General features: G+C 35.5%; 1 protein-coding gene across 4 annotated transcripts in view; it reads left to right on the forward strand.

The window, feature by feature from the left end:
- The window catches only part of ralgapa1 (Ral GTPase activating protein catalytic subunit alpha 1), a 218,052-nt gene that overhangs the window by 106,239 nt on the left and 86,904 nt on the right, over positions 1 to 24,909 (forward strand). For all 4 annotated transcript variants that reach the window (XM_059956726.1, XM_059956722.1, XM_059956707.1 and 1 more), the window contains exons 21-29: positions 699 to 851; positions 1,917 to 2,110; positions 6,554 to 6,652; positions 8,032 to 8,187; positions 10,017 to 10,145; positions 18,022 to 18,147; positions 19,782 to 19,840; positions 24,313 to 24,421; positions 24,508 to 24,618. In XM_059956726.1, the coding sequence (XP_059812709.1) occupies positions 699 to 851; positions 1,917 to 2,110; positions 6,554 to 6,652; positions 8,032 to 8,187; positions 10,017 to 10,145; positions 18,022 to 18,147; positions 19,782 to 19,840; positions 24,313 to 24,421; positions 24,508 to 24,618 (1,136 nt within the window). The remainder of the gene's footprint in view (positions 1 to 698; positions 852 to 1,916; positions 2,111 to 6,553; positions 6,653 to 8,031; positions 8,188 to 10,016; positions 10,146 to 18,021; positions 18,148 to 19,781; positions 19,841 to 24,312; positions 24,422 to 24,507; positions 24,619 to 24,909) is intronic.

Here is a 24,909-nt window from a genome sequence, read left to right on the forward strand (position 1 = left end):
ACACCAACTATCAGTGACAAAAATCACTGGTTTTTAAAATTAAACACACACAAATGATGCTATTTAAAAACTGTTTGCTCTGGTGTCTAAAGGCCACACAAGTTCACATGACTGATACGAGTTAGAAACTGTTCAGCAACTGTCTCCTGTCCCAAATTAAATGAAAGGAATCCTGGCTTTTTTCTGAATTACTTTTTGTGTTTTGTTTTTAAAGAGTTGTCCCAAATAAGCGGCTACCCTGATAAATCAAGGGACCAACTAACTGGAATCTACTATATTTTTACGTGTTTTGGTACATTTATTAAATATATAAACTGATTAGCATGACTAATGCCTATTCACAGATTTTGTATGCAATCAGAGGAAAAAATAATAATTCCATTTGTAATGAGTTTAAAATTATAAAATGTATTTCCTTAGCAGAATGCAATGTGATTTTTGTGCTAGAGAATTATTAGTAAAATCACATTTGAAATTAAGGAGAGCAAAATGAGGGTCTGATAATGTTTTCATCATTGTTCCAGATTATATGCATAAATATAGTTTCGATTAATTTTCTTTTTGCAGCTTAAGCATTTGATGATGGGTAGATTGGTCATTCTTTATGGGTTGCAAAGAAATGCTGACTTGCCACCTAAATTCAACATCAGTTTTTCTCTTCCAGTATTATCCCTTCAGTTATTAACTTTTTTTTTCAGGCTCTGAGAGTGCTTCTCCAACTCACTCAAATGCCTGCTCAAGATCACAGACACCTTCTCCATCCACCTTAAATGCTGATCCAGTAGATCAAAAAGATTTGCCATTGGATGAAAAATTGCATCATTCAGTCTTGCAAACTCCGGATGACTTGGGTATTGCACAGTTAACTGATAATTGAATTATTGTGGACATAATAAAATTCCTGGCAAACTTTTATGCAAAATATTTGTGACAGCCTTTTGCATTAGCTTTGGGAGTTGTGAAATGTTTGAGATTGTAAAGAAGCTGTTTGTTGTATAAAATTTATTTTAACAACAACTTAAGTAACAACTATCATAACTGAAAATGCTACCATCCCACATCAGTTTCCTCCGCCTTCCACTAGCCTTAGCCCCCGCCAACTTTAATAAATTACACACTTCCTATTACATTGATGCAGTTGAGATCATACTTGGTTTATGGTCTCCAGTCCTTCCTAAGATTTAATTGCCTTTGTGAGGGTTAAGGAATGTTCACTGGATTGCTTTACTGTAAGAAAGTTGTTTGGGACTAAGGATTGGGGCTCTTTGTGAATTGTGGTATTTGGCAGCTTTGCTTGTTCTGGAAGTTGTTATTGAAGTTAATAATTTTTAATGCCTGGGGTTTAGAGACATTAAAATTGGTATAAATACTTCAAATTTATAAACATAAATCACTTGAATGATTAATAAAACTATAGAGAAAAATAAATTTTTAAAAGTAACTTAGATGCATCTTTGCCTGAAACTTCTGTCATATAATTGTATTTAAAGTTAATGGGCCTTTATATCCTGCCCTAAAGACATTCATCCCAAATTGCTGAGAAATCAATGCTGGGATCTCCACCTAGCATTAAAGCAAACTGACACGTTGAACCTTTCAAATTTTTCAGTACATATCTTCAGTGTTTTCAAAATACTGGTACTTTCAAGCTGAATGTTAGTGGTTTTAAACAGCTAATATAAGATTTTTGGACTATAATGGAATTGTGGAGACGTAATAGTACTGAATGTTGGCTAAGATGTGAATGGCCATTAGTCCTCATACTACTTTTTTTTCTATTAACATCATAGTATGAGTAGAATGATACTCCTAATAAATTAAAATGTGATTATTTAGATCTTTATTTTAATGTGTTCTGATGTTTTTAATGTGAATGCATATTGTCTGCTTGTAACATTAAGTATTATATTGGACAGAGAACAGTGAGTTTCCAAATGAAGACTGCAGTGTGATGGCAGGTGGGAGTCTCAAAGGATGGCATGAAGATGTTGCCACAGTTATGTGGAGACGAATGCTTGGCATTTTGGGTGATGTGAACTGCATTAAGGATCCTGAAATTCACGCACAAGTCTTTGACTATTTGTGTGAACTCTGGCAGAATTTGGCCAAAGTAAGAAGCTAACTGAATTTTGCTTGCAAGTTATTTGTGCTAATGCAAAGTTAACGTTTCATGTACAGTTTTGTTGATTTTTTTTAATCTATCCTACAAAACCATTATGACTAGTGTCATCAGATTATGCTTCTACAAATGCACACAAATCCTGTCTCTAAAAATCCTCTCCAGTAGTGCCCACCAAAGTGATGTAGGGCTTGCTGGTCTATAATTCCTAGGGGTTATCTCTATTACCCTTCTTGAACAAAGGAATCAAATGTGCTATCCCACAACCCCCCCCCCCCCCCGCAACCTTTTCGTACTGTTCCAGTGGCCAGTGAGTACACTGCACTGTCTGCCTGTTCCCTTTCTCTTATAGTCACTTAGCTGCATACTAATGAAATACAGTGTAGGGAGGTGTATGGTCATGCATGTTTGTAAAAGGAAAAAGAAACATAGACTGTTTCCTAAGTAAGGGAGAAAATTCAAAAATCCAAGTTGCAAAGGGACTTGGGAGTACTTGAGCAGGATTCCCTAAAGGTTAATATGCAGGTTGAATCAGTGGTGAGGAAGGCAAGTGCAATGTTAGCATTAATTTTGAGGGGACTAAAAATTAAAAGCAAGGATATAACGTTGAGGCTTTATGGGGCCACACTTGGAATATTGTGAGCAATTTTGGGCACCTTATTTAAAGGATGTGTTGACATTCAAGAGGGTTCAGAGGAGGTTCGCGAAAATGATTCCAGGATTTGGCTTGTCTTATGAATAGCGTTTGATGGCTCTGAGCCTGTATTCACTGGAACTTAGAAGGGAGGTTTCAGTGAAATCCTATCGAATGATGAAAGGCCTAAATAGAATGGATGTGGAGAGAATGCTGCCTGTGGTGGGTGAGTCTGGTGAGTCTAGGCATAGCCTTAAAATATAGGGGCATCTATTTAGATTAGAGATGAGTAATTTCTTTAGTCAGAGGATGATTAATCTGTGGAGTTCTTTGTCACAGGTGGCTGTGGAGGCATTCAAGGCAGGGTTTATAGGTTCTTGATTAATCAGGGTGTGAAAGGTTATGAGGAGAAGGCAGGAGAATGGGAGAAATGGATCAGCCATGATGAAATAGTGAAGTTGACTTGATGGGCCAAATGGCCTAACTCTGCTCTTCTGTCTTATGGTCTTTTGGTGTATTGGCCTTCATTAATCATGGGATTGATTTCAAGAGCTGCAAGGTAATATAACTTTAGTGAGACCACCTCATTATAGGAAGGATGTGGAAGCTTTAGAAAGGGTGTAAAGGAGATGTAACAGCTTGGTGATTGGACTTGAGAGCATGTCTTATGAGTAAAGGTTGAGTAAGATAGTGCTTTTCTCTTTGGAGGGAAGGAGAATGATGAAGGTATATGACATTGATACATTATACAGCCAACCCCTTTTTCCCAGGCTGGAAATGACTAGTATGATATCATTATAAGGTGATTTGAGGAAAGTATGGAGGGGATTTCAGAGGTTTTTTTTTTATGTACAGAGTGATAGTTGCTTGGATCACGTGCCAAGAGTGGTGGTAAATGCAGATTCCATAAGATATGGGAGCAGAATTATGTCCCATTATGTCTTCTCTGCCATGCCATCATGGCTGATTCATAATCCCTCTCAACCCCATTCACCTGGCTTCTCCCTGTAACCTTTGCACTGTGACTAATCAAGAGCCTATCAATCTCTGCTTTAAATACTGTATCAAGACAAGTCAAGTCAAGTCATTTTTATTGTCATTTCAACCATAACTGCTGGTAATGTACACAGTCAAAATGAGACATTTTTCAGGACCATGGTGCTACGTGAAACAGTACAAAAACTACACTGAACTACGTAAGAACAACACAGAAAAAAACTACACTGGACTACAGACCTACCCAGGACTGCATAAAGTGCACAAAACAGTGCAGTGCAGGTATACACGATGACTTGGCCTCCGCAGTCATCTGTGGCTGTGAATTCTAGAGGCTCACCACCCTCTAACTAGAGAAATTCCTCCTCATCTCTGTTTTAAATTGACTACCTTCTATTCTGAGGTTGTGCCCTCTGATCCTAGATTGCCCCACTATAGGAAACATCGTCTCCACATCTACTCCATCTCAGCCTTTCAACATTCGATAGATTTCGGTGAGATCCCTGCTCATTCTTCTAAATTCCAGTGAGTACAGGCTCAGAGCCTTCAAACACTCATATGTTAACCCTTTCTTTCCTGGAATCATTCTTGTAAACCTCCTCTAAACCCTCTCCAATGTCAGCACATCCTTTCTTAGATATCGGGCATAAATCTTTTCACAATACTGAAACTGAGGTCTCATCACTGCCTTATAAAGCCTCAGCATCATATCCTTGCTCTTATATTTTAGTCCTCTTGAAGTAAGTGCTAATGTTAAATTTGCCTTCCTCACCACTGACTGAACCTGCAAGTTAACCTTTAGGGAATCCTGCACGAAGACTCCCTTTACACCTCATATTCTTGAATTTTCTTCCTGTTTAGAATATTGTCTATGCTTTTATTCCTTCTACCAAAGTTTCCCACACCGTAGTCCATTTGCCACTTGTTTGCCCATTCTCTTACTATAAGTCCTTCTGAAGTCTCCTTGCTTCCTCAACGGTACCTGCCCCTCCACCAGTCTTCATATCATTAGCTTACTGTTAATTGTCTAGCTCAGGTGAAAGCATTACATGAAATCTGTAGTAAATTTTACCACATCATAACTTTAATGAAATAATCAAGGCTTTTGTGGTCAGAGCCCAATTTCAAACCAATCAGTTTTATTGCCTTCACTAGATTGAACAAACAAAAGCTAGGTTTCATTTATACCCATTTTGGGTTTTTTTCGGTGTACTCTGTATTGGCGGAATGGGAATCGCAAGTGTATAAAAGCTGATGGTCAGTCCAGCTACATGTGATCAGGGTATTTGTTCTGATACAATTTTTTTTAGCTTTTCAATTATTTCACAATGTTACAAATTTATCTGGTGATCATCAGATAAAGAACTTTCACTCTGTTTTAAATTTGATGGCTATTTTAATGGTCATATTCTTTGCTATAAGATAGTTTGGTTAGGCTGCATTTCCACAGAACATTTTTTTTATTCTGAGAAAAAATCCATGATGCCACAGAGGGAATAAAATTACATGCATGTAAATCCAGGTTTAGAGCTTGTCCATGATTTCAAGAGCTGTTTTAGGCACCAAATTTTGGAAGGCATACAGCAAAACCTTACAGAATGGTACTTGGATATCATGTCTTAAATCATAAAAGACACCTATCAGTAGAATTATAAAGATGTACAGCACAGAAATGAGCCATTTGGCCCTACTACCCCATGTCAACCAAGTTTTCTACCTGAGCTTGTCTGTGTTAGGCCCACATCACTCTGAACCTTTTCTATCCATGTATCCACTAAAATTGTACCACTTTGGTATTTCATTCTATATACCCACCATCTTCGGTGTAGAAAAACTTGACCCTCTGGTTCCATTAAATTTTCCCCTTCACTTTAAACCTGTGCCCTCTAGTTTTAGACTTCACCCCACCCTGGGAAAAAGGCTGTGACCATTATCACTACCCCCTGATGATGCTATCAGGTCACTCCTCAGCCTCCTTCACCTCGGGGAGATAAAAAACCCCAGCCTGTTTAGTCTCTCCTTGTACTCAAGCCCTCAATCCCAGTAACATCCTTGTGAATTTTTATTACACCCTTTCTGGTTTAATGAAATTCTTCCAATAACCAAGCAACCAGATCTGCAGACAGTATTACAAGTACAGTGCCATCAGTGCTTTATACAGTTGTAACGTGACATCTTAACTCTTGCACTTAATGCCTGACTAACGAAGGCAACTCTGCCAGTCACATCCACCTCTCTGTGCACCTGTGTCACTATTTTCAGAGAACTCTGTATTTGTACCCATAGCTCTCTGAGCTGCAGCACTCTCCAGGGCCCTGCCATTTATTGTGCAAATCCTGGTCAAATTTAATTTTGGAGTGAGGGGAAAAGAGCATTCGGTTGTTTCAGAATATGATATTTTGTGTTATAGCATGAATTGATGATTTGCCAGGTGGATCAATATTAGGAAGAACAGGAACCTTTGATTTGTGCACTCAGGTCTTCACCAATGTTTGAGTTTGCTTTAGATAATTTTTTGGGTTAAATACCTTAAATTGTCAGATTTGTGCTATCTTTATCATCATACATCTATCGTAATTGTAAGTGCTAAATGATGGTCTTGTGGAATATATGATGATAATTTAAATTACTGCATTGTACTTCTTCATACTAACAAAGCTATCTTAATTGTCAAAAATAAACAGAGAAAGAGTATTTATTTGGAACGCTTTGTATAATGTGAAATGTTCCGATTGAATTATTGTCTTCTAAGCCATATATTAATTATAATCACAGAATTTAAACTTAATTTTGTTTATTTAAAGGTGAGGGATAACCTTGGAATTACAATAGACAATCAGACATCCCCACCTCCTTCAGTTTTGATACCACCTCTCAGAATTTTAACTCCATGGCTTTTTAAGGTAAAATAAATTTATAAAAATGAGTGAACTCTTTCATTTCTTGATTTCCATTAATTAATGCATTTAGTCATTAGTGCATTCAGAAATTGAGACTTTTAAGGGTAGACTTGAGCATATTAGTAGTTTCTGATCCTTTATGTGCTGTTATATGAGATGTTGAACCATCTACTTTTGACAGCTAAATAATTGTTCCTGTTGGCTAGCACTAACAAAGAAATTCTGCACAGTGTCAAAACTAGTTGTTATCACTCACTCCTCTCAGTCAGAGTGTTTTGAAAAGTCCCAACTGTAGAGACTTGGAACTCTGTTGATAATGTTGATAATGACTGTATTTTAAGATTACTTTAAAATGGATTTCTCTGCTTACAGCAGTAGTAACTAAATTTCATACAAAATCGGAAATAAAAATAAATATTGGAAGCACTGGGGAAGCCAAGTTGCAAGTATAGCGAGAGCAAAATAGTTAATACTCAAGGTTGAAGATCCTTTTTCAGAACAATTACCAGTGTTTTTGGGTGTGTTTACGTGTTTCTTTTCCACAGATGCTATCTGACCTGCTGAGTGTTCACCACATTTTGTTTTTATTTCACATGTATATGGTTAGCTGTGAAATGCTTGGTTGTTATAATCAGAGTTCAGCATATTTTTTGTGTGGTTGTTGTCTTGGAATAAGACAATGAATTGGTTTGGTTACCAAGATCTGTCCTGAATTTAAAGTTAGTGGCAGAGAATATTGGAACGAAGGGAGAAATTTAGGTTAGACCTCCATCTGAGAAAGACTTCAGTAAACTTTCCCTATATATTATAATATTTAGTAATTGAAAGCTGCTTTTAAAATTACCTCTGTTTATTTATATCCCAATATTTGCTGTCTTTTCCATCTTTAATATATTAGAGAGTGTCATGTGTGCCTAATTCTTGTATCCACGTTTATTGTGGAAATTCTGCATAATTGTATTGCATTGAACTGTGCCTGTCTGCCTGCATAAACACTGTAAAGCCAATGATGAAAGCATGTAGGTGCCATAGGATAACTGATCTTGCAGCTGGAAGCATTTTCACAATTGTATCTCTAAAAAATGTTTCTGCTTTACATATAATTTAATGCATATTTGTAATATTTGGCTACTATTTTCATGCCATATATTGAAGCAAGATGATTAAATTGTATCAGTCATAGGGGTTAATCAGTTATTTAAGGATAACTGGCACAGTACAACATCTCTCCCTCCCAAGAGCTATTTCTTTTTCCCTTGAGAATCTGTTAAATTCAATTTGTACTCAAGGTGGATTAGAATTCCTTCATCTAATTTATAGACGAGCAAAATATTCTGTTTTCCGCAATCTGATGTTTAATGCTCAAGTTAATCCTTGTTTAGGCAACAACATTACCAGAAAAATACAAACAAGGAAAGCTTCATGCTTATAAGCTTATCTGCAAAATTATGAAGCGCCGTCAAGATGTTTCACCCAATTCTGATTTCTTGGTTCACTTCTATAATATTATGCACAGTGGGCTCCTCAATCCTGATCAGGTGAGCACGTTTCTCCTTAGCATGCCTTTGATACTATTTTGCCAATATAAGAGCTGTAAAATTTAAAGTTTGCAAGTTGATGCTGCAACCTGCTACGTCATTCTAATCTTGGAAATTTAAAGATGTAGGTTGGTATTGGAGATAGAAATACAAATTTCTTTCTTTCTTTTTCAATCTTTTTATTGAATTTCATATATAAAAGAAACAATATAATAATAAATAGGTTATAAATGCATAAGACTTGAAATTGAATTAATAGTAGGATAACAATATCCTATTAAAATATCAACATAGAAACATAGTACATTATCAATCAAGTCTATAATATATGAAAAAAATAATCATCAAAAGAAAAAGAAAAAATTATAAAAATACAGGCAAAAATATAAAAAAAAACTAAACTAAACTAACTGGGCAATAATAACAGTTTATTTGAAATACAAATTTCTACTGCACTCAAAAGGAAGTTAATCAGGCCTAGACCAGAGTAAACATCCATCTGTGCGAGGTTTTGATTATCAGTCTTAAATATGGTGTGGAAATTAAAGGAAATTTTAAACATGTTATCTTAAGTACTGCAAATGATTGTTCAAAAACTAATGTACAGGTGGCCCCGTTTTTTGAACATTTGCTTTACGACAGCTCGGTGTTATGAAATACCAATATTAATACCTGTTTTTGCTTTTACGAAAAAAAGTCACCCGCTTTATACGTGTGTTTACCCCGAGGAAAAACTACCATGACCGTGAAACCTTGTGCGGGCAGTTGTGTGTGCGTGCGTGTACGTGCCAGTTTTTTTTTTCTCCAGATCGATTTTGGCTCACTGTCTTCCCGATTTTGATAAGTGAAACTACACTGTGCATACAGTATTTTATAAAACTGTGTCTTTATCATTCCTGCTTTTACTATATGTTCGAATTATTTTAGGTTTTATGTGCTATTTGGTATGATTTGGTAGGTTATCTTTTGGGTCCGGGAACATTCAAATTTTTCCCATATAAATTAATAGTAATTCCTTCTTCGCTTTACAACATTTCAGCTTATAAATGGTTTTATAGAAATGCTCTACCTTCGGATAGTGGGGGAAACCTTTATAAACAATTGATGATATTTTGCGAGCCTTCCATAATTCATGTGATTGTAACAGCCCAGATTTTGTAGGGAAATACCTGCAAAGCTGCCTGTTACAAAGTAGTTCGTAGTTTTTTGCCATCTGTTTCAACTTTGCACTCGTGAAGTCCAGCATGGGGTTGGGAATTTGCTCAGAATTTGTCACTGCTAAGTGGTTGACAATCTATACAAACATCATGTCAGGTTGAATCTGGCAACAGGTACTTCCCTGGTCATTTCACTGAAGGGAATAGTTGGCAGAGACTGAAGTAGGCATTTCTTTTTTTGTGATGATGTTGAGGAGGCTTTGATTATTACTTGTGAAAAATCAGAAGTATTTTAAGTTTTAAAGAATTTCTGAAAATATTTAGAACATTTAGCCTTTGATAGATCCTGTTAAGTGTGGCTTGAGACTTGACCAACTATACAGTTTCTCTTTGTTGCTGCTGCACCTTCGCGTCCCCAACCCCTCCACCACCAGCTGATATAATTCCTCAATGGCCCAGAAAACCATTTTGTTATTGTACAAGATCTCAATTTGAAATACTCAAACTATCAAAAATAATAAAAAAAACTTCAATAGTTTTTATGTAAGTTAAAACTCAAGTGTACTCGACATAATTTAGTGATCTGAATTGGGCTATGTTATCTAAATAAATTTGGGTAATTAGCTGTGTCTAGTTTAGTTGTTTTAATGCTTTTTAATTTTTTTTCCCCAGGATATAGTGAATACCATCATCAAACATTGTTCTCCAAGGTTCTTTTCTATTGGGTTGCCTGGTGCTACCATGCTAATCTGGGACTTTATAGTTGCTGCAAGCAAAGTAACATTCTCCTCTTCACTCAATGTAGGTCATTATTACTATTTTAGTGTATGTAAAACGAGGCTGATGATCTGCTTTTGTAATCATTGTTTGATTCTTACTGTTAAATTGAAATGTAAACAGAAGTTGCAGTGTGATATTTTTTTACAAGAAAAAAAATGTTACATTCATAAAATCACTAATAAGATCAGTTGTATTTATAAGGTAAATTTTAAAATGTAAACATTTGCAAAAGATTTTGGTGTGATTAAGTGAGCTGATACGGAGTGGTTTTGTCACGTTTATTGATCAGGTCTAAGTCAAATATTTGAAGCATACTAGTAATGAAATTCCTTTTTGAAACAGGATGTTCAATAGTTCCATTTAATATCAGAGAAATGTATACAATATAAATCCTGAAATTCTTTTTCTTCGCAGACATCCATGAAAACAGAAGAGTTCCCCAAAGAATGATTGACACTAAAAATGTTAGAACCTCAAACACCCCCCACTACCTCTCCCATGCACAAGCTGCAGCAAAGCAATGACCCTCCCCCACCCCTGTCCATTCTGCAACACAACATCAGTACTCTCCACCTACCAAGAATGCAATAGCAAGGCCCCCCATTTAGAGCCATGATCTTCAGTACAACAAAATCACCCAATGTGCCACAGGCTCTCTCCCCCAATAAAGGGAAAAAGAGGTGTCCCAGTACTCTGCTAATGCTTAAAGAAAAAGTAATTCTTGATTTACTGCTGAAGTTGACCTTGACTATTTTTTTCTGAGACAGTCAAGGTCAACTTCAGTGATAAATCAAAAATTACTTTTTCTTTGGGCATTAGCAGAGTACTTGGACAACTCTTTTTTTCCTTTATTAGGGAGAGAGAGAGAGAGCCAGTGGTATGTCACATGTGCAGGGGCTAGTCAGTGTACTTTTCTCACTGTGAATGCTGCCTGATCTGATGAGTTCCTCCAGCATTTTGGATGTTACTCCAGATTCCAGCATCTACAGTCTCTTGTATCTTGGTCACTGAACGTCACTTAAATTGTCTTTTGCATTCTCCAAGTACGAAAGTAACAAACCAAATGATATTTTGCCCATTTTATAGCTTTTTTTAGTTGATTCCTGAAGATTCATTGGAAGTAAATTGTGTGATATATTGAGCTGTACAGTTGCAGAATATGTCTGTTTTCATATCTGTTTCAAGTTGGTTTATCTCAGCAAATTATTGTTGATTGTACTACATTTGCCATTGTTGTGCTTACGTTTTGAAAGGAATATCAAGCTAGTCGTTGTTGATACACATGGAGCAGTTGTCATCGGGTATTTTAATTCCTGTGTGTATAATATATAAAAATGAGTTTAATGAAGTCTTAAACTTACCTGCGAACCACTCCTGTGATTAAATAAATAGCCAATATTTATTAGCTGTTCATGTAAATTGGTGGAGATATATCAACAAGTGTTATGGCTGTAATTTGAGATGAGCGATGGAGGGAGTGCTGAGCAATTGCTTTGCTGTTTAAGTATTATTTCAATTATGTACTAACTGTATGAAGAATGCAACAAACCTCGCTGCAACTATGAAATTACAGAAGGAATGCTCCAGCAATCTTCAACTTTAAGTTTAATTGGTCAATTATCCAATCCAAAGTGCTGCAACAAAACATATAAACATTTCCTGATAATCCATTCACTTAAAGAATTTGCATCAGTTTTACATTTGGACTGCTGTTACATTTTAAATCAAAATTCTTTCTTTCTAAATCTTTTTATTATTATTAGTATTATGGACAGAATACAAATGATATATTGATAAAGAAATTACCAACATACTAATCCCATTACATATAAAAAAAAACATACATAATAGTTACAATATAAATGAGTTTACAAAGACATAAGCCATAAAATATATGTATGAACATGGTAAATCTAAATATTTCATAATATATGATATAAAGAAAACAGAATTTTTTAAAAAAAAAAATATATATATATATATATAATGCAAAACTAGCTAATGTACTAATCTAATAACTAATATAGAAGAAAAAAGAAACAAAAAAAGAGAGAGAAAAAAAAGGGGGCTGTTTATAATATCTCACAAAAATAAGTATTCATCAATGCCGTCACTTCCGGTCCTCTCAACATACATAAGCTAAAAGCTGGGAAATCAAATGAACTTGGCACAGGGTCATATTACATCGAATGAAAATGTTGAATAAATGGTCTCCATAACTTTTCAAATTTAATAGAAGTCTCAAAAGTACCACTTCTAATTTTTTCTAAATTTAAACATAACATAGTTTGAGAAAACCAATTAAATACAGTGGGAGGATTAATTTCTTTCCAATTCAACAATATAGATTTTCTAGCCATCAGAGTTCGAAATGCAATCATTTGACGGGCAGAAGAAGATAAATGCAGTGAGTCTAAGATTGGTAAACCAAAAATTGCAGTAATAGGATTAGGTTGTAAATCGATATTCAAAACCGCAGAAATAATATCAAAAATATCTTTCCAATATTTCTCCAAAAATGAACAAGACCAAAACATATGAGTTAAAGACGCAATTTCAGAATGACATCTATCACAAATAGGACTAATATGAGAGTAAAAATGAGCTAATTTATCCTTGGACATATGGGCCCTATGTACGACCTTAAATTGTATTAATGAATGTTTGGCACATAATGATGATGTATTAACTAATTGAAGAATTCTATCCCAATTCACACTAGAAATACTAAGACTAAGCTCTCTTTCCCAATCCTCTTTAGTCTTATAAAGAGGCTCTGAACGTATCTTCATAATTATATTATAAAGTTTTGAAATAAGCCCTTTTTGAAAAGGGTCTAATTCAAATAAACTCTCCAAAATATCTGAAGGCACAAAATTTGAAAACGTTGGGAGTAGAGAACTTAAAAAATGTCTAATCTGTAAATACCAAAAAAAAAAAAAAAAAAAAAATGAAATCTAGGCAAGTTATATTTGTTGGATAATTGCTCAAAAGACATGAAACAATTGTCTAAAAATAAATCAGAAAATCTTAGTAATCCCTTAGTTTTCCAAGCCGAATAGGCTTGATCTATAATGGAAGGGTGGAAAAAATAATTAGATACAATAGGACTATTTAAAACGAATTGAGTCAACCCAAAAAATCTCCGAAATTGAAACCATATACGCAAAGTATGTTTAACTATCAGGTTGTCAATTTGTTTCGGCAATTTAGAAAGAGCAAAAGGGAGAGAAGTCCCTAAAATAGAACCCAGAGCATAAGCTGATACAGATTTAGTTTCTAAACTCACCCAACAAGGGCCGAAAGATCCACCCCCATCTTTCAACCAACATAACAAATATCTAATATTAACTGCCCAATACTAAAATCTGAAATTAGGTAATGCTAACCCGCCTTCCTTTTTTGTCTTCTGTAAATATATTTTACCTAACCTGGGATTTTTATTCTGCCATATATATGAAGAAATTTTAGAGTCAACATTAGTAAAAAAAGATTTCGGGATAAAAATTGGTATCGCTTGAAAAATATATAAAAACTTAGGTAAGATAACCATCTTAATAGCATTAATCCTACCTATTAGGGATAAAGATAAAGGTGACCACTTAGTAAACAAACCTTTAATCTGATCAATTAAGGGTAAAAAATTAAATCTAAATAAATCTTTATGGTTTTTTGTGATTTTGATCCCTAAATAAGTAAAAGAATCATTAACTAATTTAAAAGGTAAATTTCCATAAATTGGGACCCGTTTATTCAAAGGAAACAATTCACTTTTATTAAGATTTAACTTATACCCAGAAAACTCACTACATTGAGCCAATAATGATAAAACTGCTGGGATGGATTTCTCCGGATTAGAAATGAATAGTAATAAATCATCTGCATACAAAGATAACTTATGAATATCTGTCCCACGATTAATACCCAAAATATCCTGTGATTGTCTGATGGCAATTGCCAAAGGTTCTAAGGCAATGTTAAATAGTAATGGACTAAGAGGACATCCTTGTCTAGTGCCCCGAAATAGGCGAAAAAAGGGAGATATTTGATTATTGGTAAACACTGAGGCTACTGGAGTATGATAAATCAATTTAATCCATGATATAAATATCGGACTAAAATTAAACTTCTCCAACTCATTAAATAAGTAAGGCCATTCAACTCTATCAAATGCTTTCTCCGCATCTAATGAAATCACGCATTCTGAAGTGTCATGTGAGGGAGTATAAACAATATTCAACAATCTCCTAATGTTAAAAAAAGAATAACGATTTTTAATAAAACCGGTTTGTTCATCTGAAATAATTTTGGGTAATACCTTCTCCAATCTAGATGCCAGTAACTTGGAAAAAATCTTGGAGTCTACATTCAATAAAGATATAGGTCTATAGGAAGCACAGTTAGTAGGGTCTTTATCTTTCTTCAATATTAGAGAAATGGAAGCTCTATAGAAAGATTGTGGCAAATTCCCCAATCTAATGGCTTCCTCAAAAACCTTACCTAACCAAGGGGAAAGAGTAGCGGGAAAAAATTTTTTAAATTCAACTGTATAACCATCTGGACCCGGTGCTTTCCCAGAATTCATTGAGGAAATAGCCCCTTTAATTTCTACATCCGTAATAGGAGTATCCAATATCAAAAGATCATCAGATGATAATCTTGGAAAATTTAATTTCCCAAGAAAATCAGACATGGTATTATGATCTTGAGGAAATTCAGATTGATACAGGGAGGTATAGAAGTCTTGAAATGCCTTATTTATCTCATCATGATTAACTGTCAAATTCCCATTCTGCTGACCAATCTTAGTGATTTGACGTTTAACCAAAGCATTCTTCAATTGACTAGCTAACAGTTTACCAGATTTATCACTATGTATATAAAAATCTGATTTAGTTTTCATTAATTGGTTTTCAATCGAGGATGTAAGTAATAAACTATGTTCCATTTGAAGTTCAACCCTTTGTTTGTAAAGCTCCTTACTAGGAGCAATCGAATATTTCTTAACAATCTCTTTAATTTTATCAACCAATAAAAGAGTTTCCATCTTAGTACGTTTCCTCAAACCAACAGAATAAGAAATAACCTGTCTACGTATATACGCTTTAAAAGTGTCCCAAAGTGTTCCGCAGGAGATATCATCTGTAGAATTAGTTGAAAAGAAGAAGTCGATCTGCTCCTCCATAAATTTTATAAAGTCAGAGTCTTGCAACAAGGTAGAGTCAAATCGCCATTGTCTGGCATTAGAAGCTGTATCCGTAAATTTCATAGAAAGTAATAATGGAGCATGATCAGAGATAGCTATAATATCATAGTTACAACTGATTACCAATGGAATAAAACAAGAGTCTACAAAAAAATAATCAATTCTCGAATAAGAGTGATAAACATGTGAGAAAAAAGAAAACTCTTTGTCTTTAGGATGCCAGAATCTCCAAATCTCAAAAACTCCATTGTCAGTCAAAAAAGAGTTAATACAAGTGGCCGACTTATTAGGTAAAGTCTGAATAGATAAAGATTTATCCATCAGAGGATTTAAACAACAATTGAAGTCACCACCCATTATTAACTTATATTCGTTTAGATTGGGTAAAGAGGTAAATAAGGACATAAAAAAGTCAGGACAATCCACATTTGGAGCATAAACATTAACCAAAGCAACCTTTTTATACAAAGTAAACCATAATTAACAAAAATCTACCATTCGGATCCGAAAAAATATCATGTTGAACAAATGGAATAGAGGAGTCAATAAAAATTGAAACTCCTTTTACTTTAGCATTCGAATTTGCGTGATACTGTTGACCCCGCCAAAATCTAAAAAAAACGAAATTTGTCCTCCTTCCCCACATGAGTTTCTTGTACAAAAATGATATGAGCATTAAGTCTTTGGAATACTTTGAAAATCTTTCGTTTAATTGGATGATTTAAACCATTAGTATTCCAAGACACAAAATTAATGGTCTGAGCCATAATTCTAAAATCAACCCTTTGGTATAGAAAGGGTTAACCAACTTATAAACTCATGCACCCGGAAGAGGAACAGAAGTAATGAGAAGACCCGGAAGTGACGACAACACGGACATATTTGAAGTTCAAAAACAGCCCAAATAAAAAAACTAACACAAACTGGTGTAAAATAAAAATAGAATTAGAAAACAGACCATCCCCCCACCCCCAAGAGAAAGAGAAAAAGCCAAAATATGACTTAAAAAGGGAAAAAGTAAGACTAATCCTACCCCCATGTCAGCTGAAGAACACTCCATATATAAAGGATATATATAAAAGAATCACCCCAACTTTAAAAATTAAAACCGCTGTAATAGAAACCATATTTCTAAGTATAGTTAGTCGTAAAAATATATATATAATCACTAAAAAAAAAACTTATAAATCGGGCTCTAGCCCAGACAAAACAAAAAATATTTAAGCTATGATAAGCGATGCATTGTAGGAAAAAGACGAAAGAAAGAAAAAAAATAACGCCATCTTAAGCAAAACCAAAAATCTTTTTCAAAAAACCACCATCTTAATCAAAGAAAAATTCACCTTCAAAGAATTAAAAATATACCTTCGAAGGAACAAAGTTAATGGACAAGTATGTAGTATAATGGTTAAAGTGTATAAGGCAGAACAATTAATATGGAAAACACACTTTAACTTAAGTATAAAGTATAGGATGAACCTACACCAATAACCAGATTTTAATTCTGGTTTAAGAGATCGAGAACCATCTTACACGATCAGAATCGTTCATTTATTAGAGACCGGTGTCTGTAGCAGTAGGGAAGTTCTCCTGCAGATATTTTCTCACTTCTGAAGTTGAAAGGAAAACCTGTCGTGGAGCATTCGACGGAGAAATTCGGAGCTTCGCAGGGTATAGGAGCGCAGGTTTCAGATTTTTTTCATAACATTCAGCCATCAACGGTTTAAAAAGAAGCCTTCTTTTTAAAAGGTCAGGGCTAAAGTCTTCGACCAGGCGGAAACCAAAATTCTTTGAATTTAATCATTCCTGCCCGACGAGGTGCTCATATAAGTTGTTCTTTGTCATGTACATAATGGAACCGGACAATTACCACCGAAGGTTTGTTTGTAACACTCGGTGATCGCCGCCGAATTCTATGTGCCCGATCCAATAAAGGGGGGTTATTTGGGAAAATCGTCGGAAACGCTTCTTTTAAAAGTTGAGCAAAATATTTCAAAGGGTCATCTTTTTCAATGCCGTCTGGAAGACCAAGTATACGTAAGTTCTGTCTTCTGGACCGATTCTCAAAATCGTCACTCTTAGCTTTAAGGGCTTCCATCAGCTTAATGGTCAAAATGAAATCCTGTTGCAGTTTTTCAATAGTCAAATCTCGCTTCCGAGCATCTTCTTGCAAAGACGCAATAAGAGCTTGTTGCTGCTTAATTTCTAAATCTGTTTTAACCATGTACTCTTGAAAAGCCTTTATATTTTCTTTAAAAAATTGTTGTAGTTCAGCAAATTTTTTATCCAAAACCTCCATAAACACTTCAAAAGTTAATTGAGTTTGTTGTGGCGGAGCCTGCTTCTTTCCGTTACCGTCCTGATTGCGTCCGGGGTCCCGTCCCTTAGACCTGAGAGACATTTCTGTTTGCATATCTTCAAAAGTTCACAACAAACTCTTGGCAGTAAATTAAAAAAAAATTAACAAAGAAACTTTCGGTATAGGTAAAAATAAGCTGAATAAGGGTGATCAAAGGTTAAAAAAAACGTAAAGGTTATGGAGTGAATCCAAAACAGTACTCACTCCATGAGCGTCTCCAGCTGACTCCATTTTAAATCAAAATTGATCATGTTGTTTGTCCTTTTGTCCGTGAAAATGAAGGTGGAATAACACTTGTTGTAACTTTGACATGTATCCTTGTTTCATTGCAGGCACCAAGAGTTGAAGCTCAGATTCTTCTGGGTTCTTTAGTCTGTTTCCCAAATTTATATGATGACCTCCCTACATTACAACCTTCTCTTACTGATATTTTATCCACAAAATGTAATGATGTTAAGGTAAGATTTCTGGTTAAAGTGTTAATAGATATTTTAACCATTTTTCATTTCATCCTGAAATCTCTTTTACTGCCAAACACTTAATGAAATAGTGTAATATTTTTTCTCCGTTCCATTATTTATCAGGTTTCATTCTGGGCATGTTTTAAATTCCCCATATAACATAGCCAACTTCTTGGGCCTGAATTTCATAGGGCAGGTTGCAGTGAGATTACAAGCATTCACATATTTCTAAAATATTCAGATAACAACTTTCCAAGTCCGCATCTGCCTGATTCTCTTTGAGGTTACCTGATCCTTCAGGATCCTGTTTCATAGGTTAAACTACTGAATGTCAAGGGGAAGTGATTATTCTTATTAGATTTGGTGAAATGTTGCTTGGTGATTTATCTGTAGAGTGTTAATATGTGCTGTAAAATTGGAAGTTACAAAATTAGGTTCCCAGGCGATTGAATAATACAATTTAATGTCCAAAACCAGCTCCACATGACGATATTATTACAACTTTTAATTTTCCTTGAGCTAATTATAGCTAATAAATTTAGTCTTTTTTAAGAACTTCTTACCTGAAATGACTGTATACAATGTTTTGCTTTTCTGAATTTGAGATATCTAATATTTATATTTAGATTTAAACTGAAGTTTTGTCTGCTGTTTTGTTTTGAAGCTCTCATCTGAACTGAAAAGTTGTGAAGGATGAACAAGTGTAATTCTAATTTCTAAGTCTTTATGTTTTCAATCCTTTAATATATTTACTTCAGAAATTCTTTGGAATCAGATGTCACAATATTTTCTGATAAGATAAATGGGGAATATGAATGAGGAAGTGACACACTACCCTGTTCAACAATAGACTTCAATGTAGTTGCATCTCATAAATGTTTTAGGAGTACACCCATTGACCTGTAATACCAGCTGAAAATTGCCACTGATGGAAAAATGACATTTATTTTGCCTGCATTAAAAAGCTTTGTCAAACCCCAGTGTGGTGTTTAACATCAAAAATAAGATTGTTATGAAACAAATATTCAAATCAGGTCAGCTTTTTAAAAGCATATTTACCTCCAATAATGGTTCTTTTTAGAAATTTACAGTGAATGTTGAAAGTAGTTACATACTTGGCCTTATTTGTGAACCTCTTTCTCACAGTACACTAGGGACTGTCATTATAATTCTAATGAGATTTTCTTTTCAGTACATTTTTGGCATATTGTGTGGTGAAAGAACTAGCTAATTTGTACTTAATTCTGTCTGAGGAAAGAATCCAATTATTTTGTCTTTTGGTGAATATTTTAATGAAAGTTTTATTAATTGTTAATTAAAGTTGATGACTTGATAGCTGTGACTTCTTTTTCTTTAATGTCTCAAATGAGATTAACTGTTTCAAATCAGCATATCCCAAGTTCTTATGTTCCTACCTTGCTTTTTAAAAGGCATTATTAATTTGTTTTGAATTGATGTAAAGCATTAATATTTAATACTTAATATTTGAAAACTGTTTAAATAAGGATTCTGATGTAAAACTTTTCTGTTCAACGTATGTTTTTCATTAAATCCAGTTATTTTTGACCAATTTTTACTCATTTGCTAACATTTTGAAAACCTTATGATGCCCTTTGTATTTGTCTTCAAAGGAGCTTGTAATTAAGAGCATTTTAAAGTCAGCAAGGGAAGAACCTTCAGGGCCAGCTAGGTATGTATTTCCAAATGATGGCAATTGATAATACAAGTTTTCCATCACTGTGATGCCTATTTTTTATGGTGATCAAGGGATAGGGCATAAAAAGCTATCTCAGACTTTTTATGATTACCATGTAACACCTCCCGGTAAATTACATTAGCTTTTGGATAAAGTTCATCCTATTCAGTCCAAATGCTCCAGAGAATACAGTGGGCAATACAAAATCACTGTCAATTCAATTGGCTGCAGGTTCGTTTGGAAAATTTGTTTTTGAGCTTGTACAATAACTTGTTTATGGCTCTGTTATTTTTGAGTGATGCTACTTTTATTTAATATAGAGATACAGTATTGTATATAAATATATCATGCTTTGTGAGCCATTTTAGGTGGAATGAAGCTGAAAACTCCAAGGAAATGAAAATGAATCTGTACGTCCAGTTCAGTAATAAAATTTTTATTCTAAATTAACTTTTTAAAAAATTACTTTCTGACAAAGTCAGTATTTACTACACATCCCTAACTGCTCTTCAAAAGCAGAGAGTGAAGGACATCCTCAAAAGGGGATGCCTCAAAAAGGCAGTATCCATCATTAAGGACCCTATCACCCAGGACATGCCCTTTTCTGTCGCTGTCATCAGGGAAGAGGTACATGAGCCTGAAGAGAGAAGCTCAGCGTTTTAGGAACATCTTCTCCCCCACTGCCATCAGATCTCTGAATGGGCAATGAAGTCCTGTACACTACTTCACTTTCCTTTCTTTGTTTTTTTTCCTCCCTTTTTGCACCTCTTCAACTGTGCTATAAATGATGTTCCAGTTTTTTAAAAAAAGCCATTGATAATGAGGGAACAATAATATATTTCCATATATTATCAAGTAACTATATGAGAAGTGACAACAGTAGATACCTTTTAAACTGGCCACTGAGTGTATGTTCGTGGGCTACTACTGCTGTAGCCCATCCACTTCAACGTTTGACATGTTGTGCGTTCAGAGATCTAGTTACTGCCATTGTCAGGTTAAACCAGTCTGGCCAATTTCCTCTGACCTCTCTTAGTAACAAAGCATTTTTGCCCACTGCACCATTCACTGGATTTTTGTTGTTGTTTGTTTTTCACTCCATTCTCTGTAAACTCTAAAATCACAGGGGATCGACCGTTTCTGAGATGCTCAAGCCACCCTTCCAGGCACCAACGGTTCACGGTCAATGTCACTTAGATCACACTTCTTCCCTATTCTGATGTTTGTTCTAAACAACACTTGACCATGTCTGCATGCTTCTATGCATTGTGTTGCATGTGATTGGTTGATTAGATATTTGTATTAAATGAGTGGGTGTACAGGTGTACCTAATAATGTAGCCACTGACTGTATGCTGGATTAGAATGGCTGTTTATTTAACAGAGCCTTGTCAGGTCTATAGATTTATAGATTCTCTCAAAAATGAAGGTGGAGGAGTATGTCTCATGATCAACTCCTCTTGGTACACAAATATATCAGTGGTGTCCGAATTCTGCTCACCAGACCTAGAATATCTCGCATTTATGTGCTGTCCATTTTACCTACCACGGGAGATTTCCATGATCATTTTGATAGTGGTATACATTCCACCTCAGACCAATGTCAGTCAGGCTTTAAATGATCCAAGCAATGGGATCAACATGCACGCAACAGCGCACCCTAAAGCCTTCACCACCGTTCTGGAGGATTTTAAACAGACCAGTCTGAAAAATTCACTAAACAGTTACCATCAACAGATCACTTGCAATACCAGAAGAAAAAACACATTGAACTATTGTTACACCACTATCAAGAATGCCTACCGTGCTTTTCTACACCCTCACTTTGTAAAGTCTGATCATTTGGCTGTACTTCTACTACCTGAGTATAGGCAGAGACTAAAGACTGCAACACCAGTAATGAGAAAAAGATATGGACAAGGAAAGCACAGGAGTGCTTACAGAACTGCTTTGAATTGGTGATCTGGACGGTATTCAGGGATTCATCTTTGAATCTGAATGAATATGCAGTTCTAACCGATTTCATTAAAACCTGTGAGGATGAGTGTGTGCCTTTAAGATTTGCTATACATTCCCAAACCAAAAGCCATGGATAATCCAAGAGGTATATTGGCTGCTAAGGCTAGATCTGTGGCATTCAAGTCTGGCAACCCAGGTATGACTTGCGGAGGGCTATTTTAAGGGCAATGAAGCAATTTTGGACGAGGTTGGAGGTGACGTCGGATGTACAACTCTGGCAGGGTTGCAAGATATTACTTCCTACAAAGCGAAACCCAATAGCATGAATGGCAGCGATGAGTTCATCTGGTAATGAAGCAACGCCTTTTGTGCCTGTTTTGAAAGGGATAACACAATACAGCTGTGAAGATCCCTGCTGCACCTGATGACCCTGTGATCTCTGTCTCAGAGGCTGATGTTAGGCTGTCTTTAAAGAGGGTGAACCCTCACAAGGCGGAAGGCCCCAATGGAGTACCTGGTAAGGCTCTGAAAACTTGTGCCAACCAACTGGCGGGAGTATTCAAGGACATTTTCAACCTCTCACTGCTATGGGCAGAAGTTCCCACTTGCTTCAAAAAGGCAACAATTATACCAGTGCCTAAGAAGAAGAATGTGAGCTGCCTTAATGACTGTCACTCGGTGATGAAATGCTTTGAGAGGTTGGTCTTGACTAGACTGAACTCCTGCCTCAGCAAGGACCTGGACCCGCTGCAATTTGCCTACTGCCACAATAGATCTACGGCAGATGCCATCTCAATGGCTCTTCACACAGCCTTAGACCACCTGCACAATATGAACATCTACGTCAGGATGCTATTCATTGACTTTAGCTCAGCATTTAATACCATCATTCCCACAATCCTGATTAACAAGTTGCAGAACCTGAGCCTCTGCAATTGGATCCTTACTCGCTGATGATCAACACAGGTGCACCTCAGGGGTGAGTGCTTAGTCCACTGCTCTACTCTCTGTATACCCGTGACTGTGTGGCTAGGCATAGCTCAAATAGCATCTATAAGTTTGCTGATGATACAACCATTATTGGTAAAATCTCAGTTGGAGACAAGAGGGCATACTGGAACGAGATATACCAACTAGTGGAGTGGTGATGTATCAACAACCTTGCTCTCAACGTCAGTAAGAGAAAAGAGCTGATTGTGGGACTTCAGGAAAGGTAAGACGAAGAAACACACACCAATCTTCATAGAGGGATCAGAAGTGGAGAGAGTGAGCCATTTCAAGTTGCTGGGTGTCAAGATCTCTGAGGATCTAACCTGGTCCCAACATATATCGATGCAGTTATAAAGAAGGCAAGACAGCCACTATACATCATTAGGATTTTGAAGATATATATGGTATGTCAACATAAACCTCTATAGATGAACTGTGGAGAGCATTCTGACAGGCTGCATCACTGTCTGGTATGGTGTGGGTGGGGGTTGCTACTGCACAGGACCAAAAGAAGCTGCAGAGGGTCATGAATTTAGTTGGCTTCATCTTGGGTGCTAGCTTTCAAAATACCCGGGATGTCTTCAAGAAGCGGTGTTTCAGAAAGTCAGCATCCATTATTAAGGACCTCCAGCACCCAGGGCATGCCCTTTTCTCATTGTTACCATCAAGTAGGAGGGGAAGGCACACACTCAATGATTCAGGAACAACTTCTTCCCCTCTGCCATCCGATTCCTAAATGGACATTGAACCCATGATCACTACCTCACTTAATATATTATTTCTGCTTTAGCATAATTTTTAATCTATTCAATATACATATACTGTAATTGATTTATTTTTTTTCTTCTATATTATGTATTGCATTGAACTACTGCTGCAAAGGTAACAAATTGCATGGCACATGCCTTTAATAATAATCCTGATTCTGATTCTCATTCTGAGGTTAAGAGAAAATGCATGGTTAAATGTAACATGGCAAAGATTGTCATTCGGGGTCTGTTTGTCATCTCTTCATGAAAATAAAATACTTCACTGCCAGTCTTGCCTTTTGAAATTACTGACTGGTGCAAAGTTGTTAATAATGTAGTAGGTTCAAAAATTGCCACAAAAAATAGAAGTACCTTTTTGACGATCTAATAATTATTTGTCATCAGTTCATCTCTCTAGCAAGCAAAATTCATGTTTATATAAGGCATCTCATTTCTTCAGCTGTTACTTTTGGAGATTTTTAATACCTTAGTTTTAAAATATTTACTTACTTGACTTTGCCCTTCTGGCTCATTTGCCATAACCAATGCTATCATATCAGGCAATAGAGCATAATCTGGCCCAATTGTGTTGATACATTTTAGAGATTAGTAGCATGTTATATTTGAAATTATGTAAACACACAGTACAGATTAAGGTAATTTCTAAAGGAAACATCTTCACCTGTTAACCTCACATGAAAATTACTCATGCACCATTTAAGACCGAGTATAAGATTATAATAGGCATTACAATTTTTTTTTTTTGCAGATGTGTTGCACTTTGCAGCCTTGGCATTTGGCTGTGTGAAGAGTTAGTACATGGCACTCATCATCCTCAAATCAAAGATGCTCTTAATGTAATTTGTGTGACCTTAAAGGTAAAACATGTTTCCATAATTTTATTATGACTCGTCTTTAAAAACTAGATTTTCAGGACCATAAACTTGCTATCATGTATTTACAGTTCCCAAACAAAACTGTCGCACAAGTGGCTTGTGATATTTTACATCTATTGATCAATTATGTGGACAAGCTCCAGAATTATCCACCAGATTCTCCAAAAAAGATACTTGAGGTAAAAATTTACTTCTTCCATTCATTGGAAAAGTGTTACCTTGTAAAATATTCAGTTGAAGACTGTAGCCAATAAACTTACGTAATATACATTTCATTATATGGATATTCTTATTTGCTTGGGGATAATATTTATGTTTATGGTGTTCGTAACAGGCAAATAATAGAAAGTGCTTCAGTGATTAAACTGCCAAAAATTAATAACTGAAGCAAAAAACAATTACACCGTTACCAAAAGTATGAAGTTTTAGTCTGATGGTAAGATATAATAGAAAGAGTTTATATGATTGTT

The sequence above is a fragment of the Hypanus sabinus genome, chromosome 2 (genome assembly GCF_030144855.1).
Source record: "Hypanus sabinus isolate sHypSab1 chromosome 2, sHypSab1.hap1, whole genome shotgun sequence".
Classification (NCBI taxonomy): Eukaryota; Metazoa; Chordata; class Chondrichthyes; order Myliobatiformes; family Dasyatidae; genus Hypanus; species Hypanus sabinus.